Here is a 19,593-nt window from a genome sequence, read left to right as displayed (position 1 = left end):
AGGTAGAAAGGAGGCAAGTACAAATTAATACAGGAGCTAGAAGCCCAAGCGAACTACTGGCAGAGAGAACCTAGCGAAGGCTCCGAGGTGCCAGCTGTGTGGGTTTCCATGGAAACGCCTCTCCCCCGCCTCCCCGAAGGCTCTGCCCTCTCACCACTGAGAGCCAATGACGGGCGGGGGTGGTTCCAGCGCATGCTCAGGAGGAGTCAGCGCTCGGGTGCACAGCCTCGGGTTGTGAGCGGAGCTGGGGTGCGCGTGCGCCCTCCCGTCCGGCGCACGCGTCTCCCAGCATTCAGTTGGTGCGCGGGCGGCGGGCACCTCAGTCCAGTAGGCTTCGGCGGTTGAGTGGACGGAGGCTGACGGCTGTTACGCCGACGCAGGCCAGGTGGAGGGAGAGGTCGCCGGTGCACACCCGCCAGCCATGAAGCCCCCCGCAGGTACCGGCCGCCCATTGGTGTTGGCCCCGCTCGCCGGACCCAGGAGCCGCGCGCACCGTCCCTCGGGGTGGCCCTTGGGGCCTAAGAGCGGAGCCCAGTGACTCTTGAGTGACCCGGGCCCAGGCAGGGGAGGGGGGTCAGCGAGCCCGGAACCCCGAACCCTCGGTTGCCGAATGAATGAACAACTTTTCCAGCGCTTCACTCATTCGGCAAACTCCGTGTCGCTTTTGATGAGGATGGGTCTGGCCCTTGGGTGGACTCTGAGGGAGTTCTAGACGCAGTTCCAGAGCCAGAGACGGACGTTCAACAGGCAAAAATTAAGCGAGGGCTTTAGACAGTCGTCGGTGCCGGGGCTGGTGGTGCTTCTTTAGGGAGGGCGGTCCTGGAGGACTTCTCGGTGGAGGTGGCATTTCACTGAGCCTGGACCCCGTGGGGAGAAGCAGCTGTCCTGCGGGAGGAGCGTCCCAGGTGGTGGGACTCGCGAGGGCAAAGGCGGGGAGGCAAGCGCACCAGCAGGGCGTTTGGGGAGCAACAGGTCATTTTAGCTGGAACACAGCTGGGAGTCCCTATTATGGGAAGCACAAAGGGGCGCTATGGAAGGGTTGGTTTTCATTTAGGGGAGCGATGCCACCCGCATACTCTATTTTAGAAAATCGCCCAAGATGTTGAGTGGTGCCTCCTGGAATTTTCTCTTGCCCACCTATCCTCCCTCTGTTCTTTCTGCAGCCCATTGTGATGATGATGATAATTGTATTCATGCTGATAATCATAATTATGGTTATTCAGGCCTCAGGGAGGCAGGAATGTTGTCTGCCTTGTTTGCTGCGGGATTGTTAGCTCAGAGACCTGGGACGTAGGTGACAATCAGTAAATATTTATGAAAAGAATGGGCCTGCTCCAAGTTTTCAAATCCTAGTTCCTCCGAAAGGTTTTCCCGACAATTCTACCCGACTCGGACCTCCCGCCTTTCCTGAGCTCCTGGAGCCCTTCTTTACCACCAGATTTAATGCAGACTCACAGTCCCTCTTGTGCAGTTCTTGAAATCCAGAATGTTCTGCAAAGATATTCTCTAATTTGAAGCAGTCATTTGGCCAGAAAAATCGAACCTCTATTGAGGTGAAGAGGCTCCCCCCGCCACTTAGTGTGTATCAGTGGAAGTAAGCTGCCCGGCTTTGAACCCCACCTCTGTCGCTTGCTGGCTGTGGCATCATGGCAAACTCAGGATTCCCGTCTGTAAAGTGGAGCTACGTAGGGTGCAGAGTACAGAACTGCCTGAGAGTTCAGTGAGGTCAAAACACCCTGGAACACACAAGAAGGTTTTCAAGTGACAGCTGTTGTTTTTCTTTTGATTTATTTATTTATTTATTTATTTTTGGCTGCGTTGGGTCTTCGTTGCTGCGCGTAGGCTTTCTCTATTTGTGGCAAGCGGGGGCTACTCTTTGTTGCGGTGCGCAGGCTTCTCATTGTGGTGGCTTCTCTTGCTGCGGAGCACAGGCTCTAGGCGCGCGGGCTTCAGTAGTTGTGGCACACGGGCTTAGTTGCTCCTCAGCATGTGGGGTCTTCCTGGCCCAGGACTCAAACCTGTGTCCCCTGCATTGGCAGGTGGATTCTTAACCACTGCGCCACCAGGGAAGCCCGACAGCTGTTGTTATAGGACCACAGTCTTGTATCCAAAAACTCCTGGGGCTAGGGACATCACAATAATCAGGATTTGCCCCTCTTTTAGAGAAGTAATACAATACAGATGTTCCAGGTTCCATTCAGGGAGGTTGGGGGTACCACCCTGCAGTGCAGTTATTCTTTCAGTGAAACGCAGGTACATGCCGGATGTCCCGCTCAGCACCGCTGACTTCGGGGGCGGGGCCTCTCCTGGGGGCGGTCCTGGCTGCTGTGGGGTATTGAGCAGCACGCCTGACCCCGCTGAGGCAGGAGCATCACTCCCTAGTGGTGACAACCACAAACGTCCCCAGACATCCCCCAGTGTCCCCTGGGAGCAGGATCACCTTGTGCTCTAGCGGACCAATCGCCCTGTGCGTCCCCAGAAAGCCCTGGGGCCTCGCCATCTGTTCTGGGAAACTGTGGGCTCTCCCCAGCCTGTTACTCTGACCCTGATTCCGAGCCTGAAGCAGACACGCCGGGTGTGGGGTTCTGTTTTCTGGGTCCAGCCTGTGCAGGAGACGCCCTGGACGTGGCGGCACCGTGCTCGGCCATGAACTACCTCCGGTGGGATCTGAGTGCCCAGCAAATCGGGGAGCTCACCACCGAGCTCATCGAGGAGACCAAGCGCGTGTACGACCGCGTGGGCTCCCAGGAGCTCCAAGATGTGTCCTACGAGAACACACTCAAGGCGCTGGCCGACGTGGAGGTGTCCTACACAGGTGAGCCCTGCCCAGACTGGGCGACACCACCTCCTCCCCAGGGGCCCGGTGGAGAAAGGCAGCCCGGGCTGGCCAGCTTGCTCTGTCCCCGAGGGCCCAGAACGGCAGCGTCAGGCAGTGCCTGCCAGTTCTCCTCTTGGGGAGCTGGCTCACATGCCAGCCTTGAAACTGGAGCCCCTTCTCACCCCTGCCCGTGTGCCTGCCCGGGGATCTGTTTGTTTTCTCTGAGCCGCTGAACTTGGTCCCCTTTGGTTTTCTCCTCCCATGGCGCCCTGGGTCCCCTGATACCCTGAGGCGTCCTCATCGCCACCCCGTGGGTCCTTCCCTCTTCTCCTCCACAGTCTGTCTGCTGCCTTTGTATGTCAGATACACAGCTCGCCTCCCAGAGCCCCCTCTGCAGAGGTTGATGAGGCAGAGAACTCTGAGCCGAGGAGGCCCCCTGTGCCCGAATCTCTAGAGCAGCTGTTTTTCTGCGAACCGTCTAGAATCCCTGAATTCCAGCTGCGGGATTCTCACATGTCCCTGACGCCTCGCCGTGCAGGGTCTGCTTGCCCCTGGCCTGCAGGCTTAGACTCCAGAGGGTCCGCCCTGGGGGGACCCAGTGTGCCTTGGGCCCAAGGGTAAGGGCTGCGGCTCAGGCAGCGGATGGAGAGCCCGCAGGCCGGCTCTGCCCCCCAGTCCCCTGCTCTGGCGGGACAGGGGTGACGGGCTCAGTCTCCCCTCTCATTTGTGGCAGGAGGCTCTGGAGGGTGGATGATGCAAATTCCCACCTCGGGAGGGACCCTGCCAGACATGATTTGGTCTCTCCTACTCCACTTCTGTGGCCTTTTCTTTCCATCTCCCCTCAGTAACCTGAGTAATTTTAAAGAAAACTAGAATTGGACCATGGCACTCCCCTCGACCAACTCCGGTGCCTTCCCACTGCCCTGGGGGTCAAGGTGGGAGCCCTCGACGTGGCCTCTGGGGCCCAGCCGCGCGCCGCCTTGCCCCTCATCCTGCGCCCCGTCTGGGGGCTTCGTGCCAGCCGGGGAGCCCCTCCCCTCTGCTTGGCCGGGCGTCGGGTTCTTTGAGCACAGATTGAGCTCCGCCCAGCGCCCCTTCCTGTGCCCCGTCTCCCCACACCAGCCACCTGGACTAATCCCACACTCTGGTGTTTCGTTGTCATACTTGGTGCAGTCACAGCCTGCAAATCCCAAACGGACAGAAAAGGCTGTTTCTGTCCTTTTCACAGCTTGCTCTCGGGCCACCGGCATGAGACCCGCCCAGAGCCCCACCGTGTTTGGCCTAGTCAGCTGAGCCGGTGACTGCCCTGCAGAGGTTTCCACGCTGCAGCTGACCCACCAGACCTGGGCCATCTCGGTAGCCTGGAACCGTGGAAGCCACCAAACTGTGATGTTAATTCAGGTCTCCCCCATGCAAAGTATATGCTTTTTTAAACACTGCTGTGTTGAGATAGAATTCACATACTACGTAATCTGCCCACTTAAAGCATAGACGTCATTGGTTTTTAGTGTATTTAGCATATCCAACCTTCACCACTCTCCAGTTCCAGAGCCTTCCATCACCCCAAAAAGAAGCCCCGACCCCATCAGCAGTCACCCCCTGACAACACTAACCCACTGTGTCTGTGGATCTTCCTGTTCTGGACGTTTCCCATCAATGGGATCACACACTGTGTGTCCTTCTGTGTCTGGCTTCTCTCACTGAGCATCGTGTTCTCAGGATCCATCCACGTGTCAATGAGTGTCGCGGCTTCACTCCTTTTCATGGCTGAGTGATGCCCCCGTATGTGGAGGGACACGTGTCCAGTCATCTGCTGATGGCGTCTGGGTCGTGTCCACTGTTTGGTTACTACGGATCATGCTACTGTGATGGCGTGTGTAGAAGTTTTGGGTGGAGGATGTTCCGTTACTCTCAGGTGTGCACCTGGGGGTGGGTCTGCGGGTCATGTGGTGACTCAGCTGAAGCGTGTGCTTTCACAGCTGCCACACGTTCTGTCTCACGAAGCGTACACGTGTGCCGTGAAGTACAAAATCTTTGGTGAGCTGCAGCGTAGCCATGGGCAGCCATGGCTCTTTTCTGGCACCGAGTCCCTTTGGCCTCTTCCGGTCTCATCCTACTCCCTGTTCCGGTCCCTCTTGACTTGGGGTGTCCTGAGCTAAGTTCCTTCCCTTTTGGAATGTGAGTCCCCGAGGACGGGGGTAACTGCGCCCATCTCTAGCCTGGAACTGGCACCCACCCGTTTCCACCCGGGGCCGTTTTCACACCTGTCCTGTCGTCTCCCTGTTTCAGTCCAGAGGAACATCCTTGACTTCCCGCAGCACGTCTCCCCATCCAAGGACATCCGGACAGCCAGCACGGAGGCGGACAAGAAGCTGTCCGAGTTCGACGTGGAGATGAGCATGAGGCGGGACGTGTACCAGAGGATCGTCTGGCTGCAGGTGAGCGCGCAGTGGGACCTCTTCAGACTGGGTCGTTCCGCTCCCCGGGCTTTACGAGGTGTCAAGCTGGAGGCAGCCCCGCAGGTGGGCAGTGGGCACCACAGGCTGTGCGCCGGGCCTGGGGAAGGTGGTGAGTTTCACGGTGGGGCCGTTGGACCACAGCAGACGACGTTAGAAACGTGACAAAGACGAGTGGGAGGGAGGAGAGGAAGCATAAAATGCCTTCCCGGGTCCACACGTCACCTCACTTTCCCGACCTTGCTGGGCACACCTAGAGGGGACGCCCAGTCTCCAACGTGAGGTGAGGGACGAGTAACACGTGTGTGCACTTCCTGCCTTCCTGTGGGTGCTCCGTGCAGCCGGCCGAGCACTGCTGCCTGTGTCGGGGGGACCACAGATACTTCTCACGTGGCTGGTGGGTGGTTCTTAGAACCCGCTGATGCGTATCCCTCGGGACCAGGGGAGGCCCCTGGGTGCTTTGTGCAGACACAGGGCGGGGGCCTCTGAAAGCGCAGGCAGTGCTGCTTTTAACAGACGTTTTCACTGACAGAATTAATCGTAGGTTCACGTGCAGTTGTAAGAAATGATTCAGAGTGGTCCCGGCTACTTGGCCCCGTTTTCCCCAATGTCACCTTTTGTGAAAGTAAAGTCAGCGTCCCAGCAGGCTCCTGACGTTGACACAACTGCCCGTGTCATGCGCTGCCCTGGGAAGGTCCCCAGCGGCTTTCGGTCTGGGGCTCTTCCCAGTCAGGTGAGCATTTGTGTACAGCTTCTGTGCGGACTTCAGTCTCCATTTCTCTGGGGTAAGTGCCCATGACTGCGGTTGCCGAGTCCTGTGATGGCTGCTTTGTTAGGAAGTTTTGCTTTCTAGGAAACTGGCCAACTCCTTTCCAGAGTGGCTGCACTGTCTTGCACTGCCTCCAGCGATGACTCCCCTGTTCTCTGCTGCCTCGCCAGCACTGGGCACCGTCTCGATGTTTTGCTGCGAGCAGAACTTTGGTTATCTTGTTCTAGGAGAAGGTCCAGAGTGACTCGCTGAGGCCAGAGGCGTCGCGGTACCTGGAGCGGCTGATAAACCTGGGCAGGAGGAACGGGCTCCACCTGCCCGAGGAGACGCAGGAGGTGAGCGCCTGGCCTGGGCCCCGCGTGCCTGCCTCTGCCCATCTTTCTGCCGCCTCAACCCCAGGAGGGAAGGTCCACGTGGACCAGCAGTCCCACTGCACCTGCTCTGCCCTCGGTCCTCAGGGTCACAGGGCTTCCCCAGAGCACGGGCGGCGTGGGCCCCTCTCTGCGTCCCACCTCAGCCCCGCCTCAGCCGGGCCCCCCGCCCCCTGTGGCTTTGCTGGGAGGGTCTCAAGGAAGGACCGCCTCCTCCGAGCCCACTCCACCCTGAGCCCCCGCTCCCACAGAGCTTCCGTCCTGACGCCAGGCCCGTGGGGCTCCCATAGCAGCAGCTCTGTGACTGTCGGGTTTCTACGGTTCAGTTTGGACTCCATCTACCCGGGGTCAGAGCCCGCAGGTCAGGGCTTGGCCCACGCCGGCCACAGGTCCACGTCGTCCTCTGCGCTTGTGGCTGACAGGCTGTGTCAGGAGTTCCCACGCACCCACCCCGAGTTCCATTCGTCGGCTAGCGCGGCCCCCAGAACACAGGCACCCAGTCCACGGACCGGACCACCGGGTTATCATAAGGAGCAGCCAGGTGGCTGGAGGAGGTGTGGAGGCGTGGGGCGGGGCCGGGGCTTCCAGGTCCCCTGCAGGCGCCCACCCGGCAGCTCTCTGAGCCCCGAGTTTACCGAGATTTTGTTCCATGAGCACGATTACATCGTTGGCCATGGGCCACTGATTCACGCTGCAACCCCTGTCCCTCTCCCCTCCCAGGAGGTGGGCAGGTAGTGGGGCTGTAAGATGCAACCCATCCTGTGGCTTTAGGTTTAGGAGCTGTGTGCCAGGACTGGGGGCCAAGATCCGACGCGTTTCTCCTGTAATTCACAGCGCGGATCCCGCTGGGCACGGAGGCTGGGGGTGATGGGAGGCTGACGAGCGCGTCCGCCTTCACCCCCTCCCTCCTCTCTGGGCTGAGCCCTGTGGCCACGCAGGTTCCCAGTGGGCCCAGCCCCCCGGGGCCTGTCCCTTCAGGTCCTCCCAGTTACCTGACACCCCTCTGCCCCCAACGTGGACCCCAGAGCCCTCAGCTCTTCCCACCCCTGGTCCAGCAGGACGGGGTCCCTGCAGCGCCCTGGCCAGGCGGGCGATGGGCAGCCCGGCCCCTCCCGGGAGGCAGCCTCGTGGGGTGGGGAGGGGGGCGGGCACGGCGAGCCACCGATGGTCGAGCGCGTCACCTCGGTGGGGGGTGTGTGGCGCCGTGGCTGCACGCGTCTTGACCTCCAGGATCAGACCCAGCTCTGCCACCAACCGGCTGGGTCCCCGGAGGCCGGTCACTAGACCCCGTTGTCCCTGTTCACCCTCTGCAACGTGCGTGACCGGAGGACCCCCTCACAGGTGGTCGTGAGCGCTGACCGAGTCGGTTTGTGTGGAGGACAGAGAACAGTGAGGCCAGCAGATGAGGAAAGAGCTTGTCAGTCGCGGTTCTGGGCAGGGGCCCGCCTCATCACCTAGGGCCTCCCGGGAGCACGAGGGTTCAGCAGCAAGGAGGGGAGGGGTGGCTGGGGACTGGAGCCTGAGGTGTGGGTCCCCGGTAGGAGCAGCTCAGGATCGGCTAGAATGACCCGGGGCTCCGGGCCTATGATGAGCGCAGGGGGACGGTGGCCCCGAGTGTGGGAGCCCCGTACAGAAGGGGCTGGGGTGCATCCCTGCGCTGGCTGGTTTGCGTCAGAAAGTGACAGAAGCGGTTAATGCAGGTACCAGGCCCGACCCAGGGCTCAGCGACAGTTCTCGTTACTCAAGAAAAACGCTGTCCCACTTCTGCCGGTGCTGTGCCTTGTGGTGGAGGAAACCAGGACTCGGAGGACTGTGGGACTCCAGCTTCCAGGGTGGGCCGGGCGCGGGGGCCCCGAAGTCCTGCGGAGCGGCAGGCGCGTGGAGCTTCGAGGCTGGGGGAGGCAAGGGTGTGCACGCTGGGGCTGCGCAGACTGCCTTGACGCTTGAGAGCCACTGGCCGTAGGGACCACGGGGACGCCCGGGGAGGAGGGCGCCCAGGAGAGGCGGCCTGCTGGCACGGGGCGGGGTCCTCAGTGCCGCCCCGCCCTCTCAGGGCGCCCTGTGCTCCTGCCCAGTCGTGGCCCATGGGGCCGTGAGGCTGCAGGGAGGCCAGTGTCTGGCACGGCGCCTGCTGCCCGCAAATGCCCGGCGTCCCTCGGGCTGCTTCTGAGCCAGGCGTGCCCGACGAGCCCCTGCTCCTGGCAGAGCCAGCGGGCACGCTCCCCCAGCGCCCCTCCTGTCCTCCAACAGGCATGGCTGTTCAGCCCGGGAGCGGGGCGGGCGCACTGAGTCCTGGGCCGGGCAGGGGGTGCAGCCTGGGCAGGTCCTCGAGGCGCTCCGCCTGCTGCTGGCCCGGCAGGGGCCCCAGGGAGCCGGTGCCTTCCTCTGCACCCCACGTTGCTCCCTCCCCCAGGCAGGTCCATTTCTCCCTGTTTCTGAAAACCAGATAGACCCTGAAGGGGCAGAAACTTAGCTCCGTTGAAATGGCTGAAGCTTAGGCTGTCACCTTGGGGTAACTCCTGAGGAGGGTCCTAACAGTTAGAACCCGAGGCCCTTTCTCTCCCATCTCCCTCCTCTCATCCGCCTCTTCTGCCTTAACCCCGCTCCGTGCCCCCGCCCCCCGATCTCACGGCCGTCTTCTTCCTTCAGAAAATCAAGAGCATCAAGAAGAAGCTGAGTCTCCTGTGCATCGACTTCAACAAGAACCTGAACGAGGACACCACCTTCCTGCCATTCACGCGCGAGGAGTTGGGTGCGTGCGGGCCCCGCACGGTGGTGGAGAGGCGTCTGTGTGCCCCTGGCCCCCGGGAGGGCCTTCTTCCGCTGGAGTGCTCAGAGTGTTTGGGTCCCAATGTTCTGGATCCTTCCTTGGGGGCGGTTGCGGTCTGTCTACCGAGATTCTGCCTCAAAGGGAGTTGTCCCCCAAGACCCCACCCCCACCCTGCTCTCTGTGATGTTTCTTTAATCTCACAGGGTCCTCCCCAGCCTGACCCGGCGTGGGGTCTTGAAGGGCTGGGGCCTGGGCGGCTTTTGCAACTTCTGCCCTCTTCCTCGAATGCTTTATTTTGAAAACTTCACACCTGTAGGGAAGTGGCAAGAATAGCACCAGGGAGACCCCGTGTGCTCCCCGGGCCCGGCCTCCCTACGTGGATGCCGTGTGTGCTGTTCCTGCGCCAGGGCCTCCGGACATGTCTCTAGGAGCAAGGGCGCCTCCTGAGTCCCCGGGTGCAGGCAGCCCTCGGGAAGCAGAGCGTGGAGCGGTCCCCCAAGCCGTCCTGATGGCAGTCTTCACGTTTCTGGCCCCATCTGGCTTGAGCCAGGCCTCAGGCATTGCATTTAGTTCCTGTCTCTCCAGGCTCCTTCCCTGCTGATCGGTTCCTCAGCCTTTTACAAACTTGCTTCCGTCTTGCCCACGCTGATAGTTTTGCAAAATCTAGGCCAGGTGGGCAGCGGCCTGTCAGCTCTGCCCGGGGTTCAGATGGGGCTGAGCATCCTCACCAGTTCTGTGTAACAGGCTGTTGCATAAGATGTGACACCTCGTTCGCCTCTGGGCGGGTGGGTTTTGGGGACACCCACGGATGCACGCTGACCCAGGCAGGTTTTTCAGGTCCATCACGCCAACCTCTGCTGCCCTAACTTCTGGTCCCCAACCCCCTGTCCTGGGCAGCAAGACCCACGTGGCTCCTGGGGTTCACGGGCCAAAGGGTGATCCCAGGCCTCTGGAAACTGGCAGCTGAATCTGCTGGCACAAGCTGTCCTGCGGGGCTGCTTTCCCCCCATCTGTCCAGCCCAGGGGCCCTACTGTCATGGCCCAGCCTCCCGGGCGAGAGGGTGAACCCCAGCTCCATGGAGCAGACATTCAGAGCCCTGGTGACCCGTCTCACAGGGCTGGGGTGGCGGCTGGACACGTGTGGCCAGCCTGGTGGGGTTTGACCCCGTCTGCAGTTTCAGTTCCAGCTGAGCAGGAGCCTCGCTGGGTTATTTTCTCCGGTTGCGGAAGGATCCCTGGTGTCATTTTACAGAAACATAGATGGTGTGTTCTTTCTCTGTTTTCTCCCTGCTTTCTGTCCTCCCTCTCTCTCCCTCTCTCCCTCTCCCTCCCCCTCCCTCCCTCTCTTTCTCTACCTCCATCCCTCTCCCTCCCTCCCTCCCCCTCCTTCCCTCTCCCTCCCTTCCCCTCCCTCCCTCTCCCCCTCTCCCTCCCTCCCTCTCTCCATCCCCCTCCCTCCCCCTCTCGAGAGAGAGTCATACACATACATAACACTTTGGTTTCTTTCCCTAAATCTCAGTCCTAAGGCAATTTCCTCTAGGCGTCTTCTCTGTAAAGGCGCCATTCTCCGTTCATAGTCAGTCATTTCTCCAGAGAAGCTTGGAGGTTGTTTTCTCTCATTTGTTTTCACCCACTAGTCCTGTGTAATCTCTTAGTTTGTATCTTCTTGTAAGTCAGAACTCACCCCCCCGCCCCACCCCACCCCCCAGTACTTGCTGACCAGTGTCTTTGTATGTGTGGGCTTCCAGGTCCTGGTCTTCCTGGTGGGGTGCGGTCCCCTGCTGTCATCACTTACTTAGATGCTCATTGTCCCAGTGTGGCCTCGAAGAGCCCCTCAAGTGGACGTGTCCCTGTGATTCTTCAAGCACCTGCTATTTGACACAGGGTGGGCCGGGCTCACTTTGTCCTCTCCCTGGCCCAGCCCGGCCTGGCCCTGACGGGATAGTCAGAACGAAGGTCTGGCTGCTGGGTGTGCGCCCAGATGCTGGGAGCTATTGCTTCTAGGCCCCCTCAGCTGACGAGAGCTGTGTGCACACACGCGTGCAGACACACATCCACGAGTGCCTACCAGTGCCTTCAGCTCAGGTCGAGCAACTAGGGATTCGCCTCGTGGCACCCCTTCCATGCTTTCACCACCTTGTCCAACAGTGAGAACCGGCTCCTGGGTAAGTGTGAAGCTGAGAGAGAGTCACAGGGTCTTCCAGTCCCAGTAGGGAGGAAGAGCCGGTTCGGGGCGAGGGTGGCTCTCCCTCAGCTGTTTCTTGTTGGGTTAGGGTTAGCGTCACGGGCACACCTGTTGGGGCCTGCCGAGACGGCCCACCTGAGGGGGATCCTCTAGGGTTCCTCCACCCCCCCCTCAGCTCCCAGGCCCCAGGGCTGAGCTGGGTGGCGAGGCTGGGGCATGAGGGGCGGTGGCCTTGCATCGCCCAGGCTGTGAGGCACAGGTCCCTGGAGGTTTTAGTCTAAGGGCGATGTACCCGGGTCTCCATGCTAAGAGGACAGGCCAGGTTGGAGGCCAGCCATTGCAGCAGTGCTGACAGCTGGGATGGGGCAGGGGCACCGCCCAGTCAGGGCTGCCTGGCGGGTTCTGCCTTCCACTGGTGCCATCCACCCAGAAAGGACACAGAGGAGACGGCAGCCCATGCCATCCCGGGGTGGACGCCATCCCGGGCTGGAGCCTGTCCCGGGGCGGACGCCGTCCCAGGGTGGACACTGTCCCGGGGTGGACGCTGTCCCAGGCTGGAGCCTGTCCTGGGGTGGACACCGTCCCAGGGTGGACGCTGTCCCGGGGTGGGCGCTGTCCAGGGGTGAACGCCGTCTTCAGGTGCAGGCTGGCCTGGGTGGAGCTGAACATAGCTTTTCCTCCCCGAGGGCGTCCTGATGAGGAGAGCAGCAGCTGTCTGAGGCGGGAGAGCCCTTGACGTGGCTCCTTTGGGTGCAGAGGTGGGAAGTGGGCGTTTGGGTAGGCCGCACCGGGCACTGTGCTCCCTGCTGGCTCCCGTTCCTCACTTCCCACGCGGGAGGGACGCCCTCCCTTCCCACCTGGGTCGGGCAGCCCACGGGTCCTTTCAGAGCTCCCCGATTTGGCTTCCACAGGAGGGCTCCCTGAGGATTTCCTGAACTCGCTGGAGAAGACCGAGGATGAGAAGTTGAAGGTCACCCTCAAGTACCCGCACTACTTCCCCCTCCTGAAGAAATGCCACGTGCCCGAGACCAGGAGGAAGGTGGAGGAGGCCTTCAACTGTCGGTGCAAGCGGGTGAGGAGCCCGCCTCTGCCGGCTCAGTGCCCGGAGGGGCCCACGAGCTCGCTCCGCCCCTAGCAGGTGTCCGCGGGTCTGCCTCCGTCCCCCAGGCTCCCCGGGGCAGGGGTCTGAGCCTCTTCCTGAGCTCGTGCTTCTGCTCCCTCGCTCTCGAGCCTTAGCCTCAGGTCCTCTCCCTCTCGGGTGTTGCCGGATGCCCGAGGAGCTCGGATTCGCAGAGGTCCCCCCCATCCCCTCTCTGTGCCTAGCATGTGGGCTGGGCCTTCTCGCTGTGGCCCGGGCACGGCCTTGACATTCAGACATCGGGTTCTCCAAGGACACTTGTGTTTGGTCCATACTGCGTGTGGCTGCAATCTGTGCTTCTCCCATTTAGCATCTTCAGTAGATGGGGGCTGTGCATGAGCCCTTCATCTTCCCCGCAGACACCACTGGTGCTCGCTCGGCCTCGCAGGGGATGCGGGGGGCACGGGGGACAGTCCTGTGTCCCCGCCTTCTCGGCCTGCAGACAGGCCACGTTGGTCCTGTGGTGACTGGGGGCTCCCAGGAGAACCCCACCGCAGAACCGGAGAGGTGGCCCCAGAGAAGGTGGCATACGCCTGGGGCCGGGCCTCAGCGGCCAGCCACGGGCCACCTGCAGCAACAGGTGTCTCACCGTCCAGGGGCTGGGTGTTCGGGCGCCGTGGGGATGAGCTGCTGTCTGCACAGCAGCCATGTTTGTATTGTTGAGCCTGGGGAGGCCCCTTGGTGGCTCCTGGAGAGCCTGGCCGCATTGCTTCCTGCCCTTGGCCTTAGAGCCCATCACGGTTCACGACGTTTCTGGTTCCGAAGGACCTGTTTATAAAGACCACATGGTAGGACAGCACCAAAGTGTCTAGAAATCTGGGCCAGGACAAGGAGGGAGGGGTATTGGCTGTGTGCGCCAGCAGCCTGAGAGCCCTGCCCACCTGCAGAGACCTGGCCCGGGGCCCCACGGGGAGGGCATGGCCCATGGTCCCCAGCGCCGGCCGTCTCTGGGTTCCAGGAGAACTGCGCGATCCTTGGGGAGCTGGTGAGCCTGCGGGCCCAGAAGTCCCGCCTGCTGGGGTTCAGCACGCATGCTGACTACGTGCTGGAGATGAACATGGCCAAGACCAGCCAGGTGGTGGCCACTTTCCTAGGTAACCCTGCCTCCCCCTGGGGCCCAGTGGGGAGCGGGGTGAGGCGGACCTGGACTGGACGTGGTGCTGCCTGAGACCCCACTGTGTCAGCCTGGGGGTCACCTTCCCAGACCCTTCATTCTGCCTCGAGGGGCGCGGGGTTGGGGGCGGCTGGGGAGCCGCCCCAGGGACGTAGCCGAGCCTCTCCCCTCCGCCCGCAGATGAGCTGGCCCAGAAGCTGAAGCCCCTCGGGGAGCAGGAGCGGGCCGTGATCCTGGAGCTAAAGGAGGCCGAGTGCCAGAGGCGGGGCCTGCACTTTGACGGGCGCATCAACGCCTGGGACATGCGCTACTACATGAACCAGGTGGAGGAGACGCGCTACCGCGTGGACCAGAACCTGCTCAAGGAGTACTTCCCCATGCAGGTGGTCACGCGCGGGCTGCTGGGCATCTACCAGGAGCTGCTGGGGCTGACCTTCGACCTGGAGGAGGGCGCCACCGTGTGGCACGAAGATGTGACGCTCTACACGGTCCGGGACACGGCCTCGGGCAAGGTCATCGGCAAGTTCTACCTGGACCTCTACCCTCGGTGTGTGCTTGGGGGAACGTGTCGGCCATGGGCCGGGGATCCTCTGCGGAAGCTGGGCCTCACCCCGCGTCCCTCCCCAGGGAAGGGAAGTACGGGCATGCGGCCTGCTTCGGCCTGCAGCCGGGCTGCCTGCGGCAGGACGGGAGCCGCCAGATCGCCATCGCGGCCATGGTGGCCAACTTCACCAAGCCCACGCCCGACGCACCCTCCCTGTTGCAGCACGATGAGGTGGAGACCTACTTCCACGAGTTTGGGCACGTGATGCACCAGCTCTGCTCCCAGGTGGGTGCGGGCGCTGGGCTGCGGGCAGGAGCGGGGGAGGGCCCGGGCGCGCGTGGTCCTCAGGCATGTCCTCACCGCGGGATTCTTCAGCTGACGTCACCCCGGACGTGGCGACGCCCTCGGTGTCAGCTTCCATCATCAAACCCCACTCACTGAGCACGTAAACAACGGAAATGGATGTCCTGGAGGCTCTGGAGGCTGGAAGCCACTGATCAAGGTGTCAGGGCTGGTTCCCTACATGTTAAATACATGTACTCAAGAGTTGCCTTTAAAAAAGAAAAAAAAAGGAACGTTGCCTGGAAGTCTGGTGACAGCCAGTGATGAGAACCAGACGGAAGGCTCTGGGGCCGGGAACGCCGCGCCCAGTGAGGCCCTGGGGCTGCTGCCAGTCTCGGTGGAGGCTCAGCAAGTCCCAGTGACTTCCCCACGTGGGGCCCCCAGCTGAGCGGCCGGGCCCAGGACCCACTGCTCGCTCAGTCTTCCTGCGGTCAGCCCTCCGTCCCGAGAGCGATGCTGTCACAGGCTGCACCGGAGCATGTGGGGACAGTTCACTGAGCTGTGCAGCCGTCACTACTGCCATGTTTTGGAACATTTCCATCACCCCGAAAGTGTCCCACATGCCCTTAGCTATCACTCCCTCCCCAGCCCGTGACAACCAGGAACCCACTCTCTGACTCTGTGGATCTGCCTGTTCTGGACGTTTCCCATTAGTGGAGTCGCATCCTGTGTGTCCTTCTGTGTCTGGCTTCTCTCGCTGAGCATCGTGTTCTCAGGGTCCATCCACGTGGTAGCGAGTGTCAGGGCTTCACCGCTGTGTGGCTGAGGGATGTCCCCGTGTGTGGAGGGACCTCTTATTACTAGTATGTTTACGAGCAGAAGGTTTTGACTTTGAAGTTCAGTCTATTAACTGTTTTCTTGCACGTTTTGTGTCCTATGGAAAAAATTATTCTCTAACCCGAGGTACTGAGTTTATCCTGCCTAGTTTCTTCTGCCTTTTCTGCCTAGAAGTTTTGTAATCAAGCGTTTAATTTTGTTGTTGTCCACTATGGTGGAGTGTTGTCTGTGGTGTGAGGCTGGGGGTCACCCTCTGTCACCACGTTGTCGCCACCGATCCCCACGCAGCCACATGTGATGTGTATTTCTGTTTAAAGACACCTGGTCTGATAGCAATTGTTGATTCACTCACGGCGGGGTTGTAACCCTCGCCTGAAGGAAGCTCATCTGACACACGCACTGCCCCCGTGAGCACGTCACCGCCCTCCTGCACTTGGGACACCAGCCAACACTTCAGCTCTGTGCTCGGAGCCATGTTGAGCAGAGAAATCACCCCAGAAACAAAAATGCACACATTGGAGCATTCAGCAGACCGTGAGAAGGACGCTTGTTTGCAATTGGGGCTGGAACCGGAAGTTGGGGGTCAAGTGACCCAGGAGTGAGGAGGCAGCGTCTGCCCTGCTCCCTGGGGCCTGGGAAGGACATGCCGGGGTCACTGGGCTCGTGTGGACCCACACCTGCCGGGCCTGGGTTCCAGCCGCACTGCGTCAGGCGCCGTGTATTCAGGAAGAATTTCAGGCACGAAAGAGGAGCAAAGAGCGACTGCCAACGGCCGCCATCCAGTTGCGCCGTGTCCGCACCTTTGCCTCCTGGGTGCGGGGCTTTGGCTGGAGAGTGTTGGTTCCATGGGTGGGGAGGGGGCGCGGTGATCCACGGGGTGGCGGGCTCTCTGCACCCCTGTGTTCCGGGCAGGTCTGGGGTCCGGGGTGGGCCCTCCTGCAGCTCCACAGCCTGCCTTGCAGGCCGAGTTCGCCATGTTCAGTGGGACACACGTGGAGCGGGACTTCGTGGAGGCACCTTCGCAGATGCTGGAGAACTGGGTGTGGGAGGTGGAGCCGCTGCTCAGGATGTCCCAGCACTACCGCACGGGCAGCGCCGTCCCCCAGGAGCTGCTGGACAAACTCATCAAGTCCCGGCAGGCCAACACAGGTGCGGCCGGGCCAAGGGAAGGGAAGGGGGCTCCCAGACCGCCCGGCTGGAGAGGGCGGCCTGGACACAGAGCCAGTCCCACGTCTCCTTCCTCCTGCCCCCCAGGCCTCTTCAACCTGCGCCAGATCGTCCTGGCCAAGGTGGACCAGGCCCTGCACACGCAGACGGCCGCAGACCCAGCCGAGGAGTATGCTCGCCTCTCCCAGGAGATCCTCGGGGTCCCAGCCACGCCAGGTAGCCACGCGCGAGGCAGGCCCACCTTAGGGGTTGGGGTGGCGGCCACTGCCCGGGTCAGGAAGATCGTCTAGTGGTGTGTGAAGGGGGACCGACCAACACCCTCCGGCCGAGGCCCTCGGACCTCTGGCCTCTTCCCGCCTCGGTTCTTGGGCTGGTCCCTCCCGCTGTGGCCCGTGGAGGCCAAGGGTGGGGTGGCCGTCTCAGCAGGTGCTTTCTGGAGAGCCTGGAAGGGGCAGGAGAGGGCTTTATACCCCGGACGGAACGCGTCCACAGGTTTGCACGTGCATGTCGGTGTGGACACGGGTTCACTCCCTCGTGAGTGCTTTAATCTGCGCTCTCCCCGTGGCGGAGGGCGAGCCCTGATTCATCCCTCAGAGCCTCGGCAGCTGACCTTGTAAGAGGCTTAGAGGTGAACCCTCGTGAGCTTCAGCAGAAAGTGGGCAAAGATTTATTTGTGTCCCTCCACTGAGTTGCCTGCAAGGTCCCTGTTTTCTTGAAGTGTTGGGCCAAGTCTCCCTCTAGTGGCAGGGGTCTCAGACAGGGCTGCTTTGAGGCCCCCGCTCTCGGGAAGGGGCACTGAGGGGCCAGGGGGCCGGGCAGGAGCCTCTCCACGTGTGTCCCAGGGACCAACATGCCCGCGACCTTCGGCCACCTGGCAGGCGGCTATGACGCCCAGTACTATGGCTACCTGTGGAGTGAGGTGTACTCCGCGGACATGTTCCACACACGCTTCAAGCAGGAGGGCGTCCTGAGTGGCAAGGTGAGAGGCCGGCCTGCTGCGCAGACCAAGACCGCGGTCCTCGGCCTGGGCCTAGATGCCTGTGCCACCCGCCTGGGCCTGCCCGGCCCTGAGGACCCTGCCCTGGTCCTCCTGCTCCCCTGCCCTTTGTTCAGCCACAGCAGAGGTGGCCACACCCACACCCCCAGATCCCCTCCCTTGGATGCTGCTGGCCCCTGGAGCCAGGGGTGGGGGTACTCCACCCTCCTGCAGCCCCGCCCCCTCTCGGCAGGTGGGCATGGACTACAGAAGCTGCATCCTGAGGCCAGGCGGCTCCCAGGACGCCAGCGTCATGTTAAGGCTCTTCCTGGGTCGGGACCCCAAGCAGGACGCCTTCCTCCTGAGCAAAGGGCTGCAGGTTGAGGACTGCGAGCCGCCAGCCTGCTGACGGCACAGGGTTCTGCCCACCCCAGTGGGCCGGGTGCCTTAGCGCCCCGCCGGGGTAGGGGAGGGGCCGCGTGTCCCCCCAGCCCCTGAGTCCCCGGCGGCCGGCCTGGGCCAAAAGTCTCCACCTGGATGTGTCTAGAGAGCCTGGCGTCAAGGCTCCCACTTGTTGCACTAATACAGCCCCTTCCTGGGGAACTTTCCTGGTTAAAACACGGTTCTTTGAAACGGAGGCATTAAAAAAAAGGCTCTAGTCCTGGTCTCTGACTGCCATCCCTTCCACCACAGGAGTGGCATGGGGGCCATCACTCTGGCGGGAGTTCTGACCTTGGTCGGGTTCGGCCCTGGGGCCGTTGAAGGCTGCTCTCCGCTGGTGACATGTCTGGGTCACTGGGAGACGGCTGAGCTGTGGGGTGAGTTCAGACGGGGATGGCCCCCCACCCTCGCCGGTCCGGCTCTCCAGTGATGGGGTGTCAGTCTCCTGCCGGCCTCTCGCCCGTCACTATTTGGCATGTCGGGGGCTGTGATTGGCGGGAGCTGGTTCTGGCGGTGGGCACAGCTGCGGGGAGCCCGGCCGTGGCTGGCCCTGTCCCCGTGCCCTGTCCTGCTCACGGCCGGCCGGCTGGCTCCCTCTGGTCGCCGGCAGTTCGTGAAGTCTGGGCCACAGCAAGGGGCTGTCTTCCTGGGTCCTAGCAGTTCTTCCCAAAGGCCTTAGGAGGGTTTTTTGGTGGCAGTAGGAATTCAGAGAGGGTGCTGCACCACTGGAGCGGTAGGGTGGGCTGGACCGTCCTGTGTGTCCTTCCCTGGCCTTTGAGCTCCTCGGGAGCCCTGCCTCCAGCCCTTTGTCCCCACAAAGGACGCCAGGCAACGGAGCGAGGGCGCGGGCAGCGCCCTGACCTTCTCCCTGGGGCCCAGGCGGGCAGGCCGTGCCATGCTCTGTCCTCCCCTCAGCCTGCCCGCCCGTTCTCACCCGCCCTGGGCCAGTCGGCTGTGGACCAGGCTGTGGTGTCTGCCCTTCTGCAGCACTGGCTCAGCTCCCTGCACCCACTTCTGTGCCTTCTGTGTTCTGGGCTGGTCGCTGGCCCAGAGCCGGTGGGTGGGTGCCCCGTGGCCAGGGCTGTTCGTATGAATTACCTGGGGCTCGAAAAGGAGCACAGCCGGCCTTCCGTCCAGGCACCTCTCGATGGATATGGAAGTGGCGTGTCGGGGCCTGGGGGCTGCTCGTCTTCCCCCGCACCGAGCCCCCAGATGGTCCCCGTGCAAAATCCAGGTGTGGCGTTGGCACCCCAGCTGTGCTCTGGGCAGTCCGTTGCAGGGGCCACAGGCCTCGGGCTGGTGGGCCACAGGGTTCCCAAGCGGGCAGGTCAGGACCGAGAGGGTGAGGCCTTTCCCCAGCTGACTGAATGCCAGCTGGAGGCCCATTTGCTCACTGCCCACCCCCCAGCCCCTGCCCTCACATCAGCCCCCAGGGCTGAGCTCAGGTGTTTGATGCTCAGGCTCCCTGGCAGCCCAGCCCATTCCCAGTCCTTCGTGGTCACTGAAGGACTTGGAAGCAGGTTGCTCCACAGAGACTGTTGTTCTCAGAGCCCTGGGCAGGGGGCAGGGAGGACAGGCACAGAGCCTTGCTGGGGTGTGGTCGCCAGGGCAGCCAGAGCAGCCTCCACACAGTAAGTAAGGGCATCTCACCAAAAGCAGTGCGTTTCTCCAGCCACCCTGGGAGCTGAGCGCAGGTCCTGGCGCAGGAAGGGCCAGCAGTGCAGC

General features: G+C 62.1%; 1 protein-coding gene across 5 annotated transcripts; it reads left to right on the top strand.

Annotated features, from left to right (window-relative positions):
* The first annotated feature begins 267 nt into the window (after positions 1-267).
* On the top strand, positions 268-18,083 carry THOP1 (thimet oligopeptidase 1). Of its 5 annotated transcripts, none has more exons than XM_049708169.1 (13): positions 270-437; positions 2,603-2,815; positions 5,108-5,256; positions 6,271-6,378; positions 9,064-9,166; positions 12,281-12,441; positions 13,466-13,601; positions 13,802-14,168; positions 14,249-14,450; positions 16,247-16,433; positions 16,539-16,667; positions 17,271-17,430; positions 17,681-17,820. In XM_049708169.1, the coding sequence occupies exons 1-12, from the start codon at positions 422-424 to the stop codon at positions 17,420-17,422; spliced, it is 1,923 nt and encodes a 640-aa protein (XP_049564126.1). In that variant the 5' UTR covers positions 270-421; the 3' UTR covers positions 17,423-17,430; positions 17,681-17,820. The 5 variants fall into 5 exon arrangements, with proteins under 5 accessions (XP_049564123.1, XP_049564126.1, XP_004285905.2 ...); XM_004285857.4 differs by having other exon boundaries at positions 271-437; positions 17,294-17,430; positions 17,681-18,083; XM_049708166.1 differs by having other exon boundaries at positions 268-437; positions 17,294-18,083.
* Positions 18,084-19,593: the final 1,510 nt, after the last annotated feature.

This window comes from Orcinus orca, chromosome 3 (assembly GCF_937001465.1).
Source record: "Orcinus orca chromosome 3, mOrcOrc1.1, whole genome shotgun sequence".
Lineage (NCBI taxonomy): Eukaryota > Metazoa > Chordata > Mammalia > Artiodactyla > Delphinidae > Orcinus > Orcinus orca.
Note: the sequence above shows the minus strand (reverse complement) of the source record. Positions and strands in the feature narration are given on the sequence as shown.

Coding starts and splice junctions, on each gene's coding strand:
- THOP1 (XM_049708166.1), top strand. Junction 14,451..16,246: donor TGCACCAGCTCTGCTCCCAG/GTGGGTGCGGGC, acceptor CCTGCCTTGCAG/GCCGAGTTCGCCATGTTCAG. Junction 16,434..16,538: donor GTCCCGGCAGGCCAACACAG/GTGCGGCCGGGC, acceptor CCTGCCCCCCAG/GCCTCTTCAACCTGCGCCAG.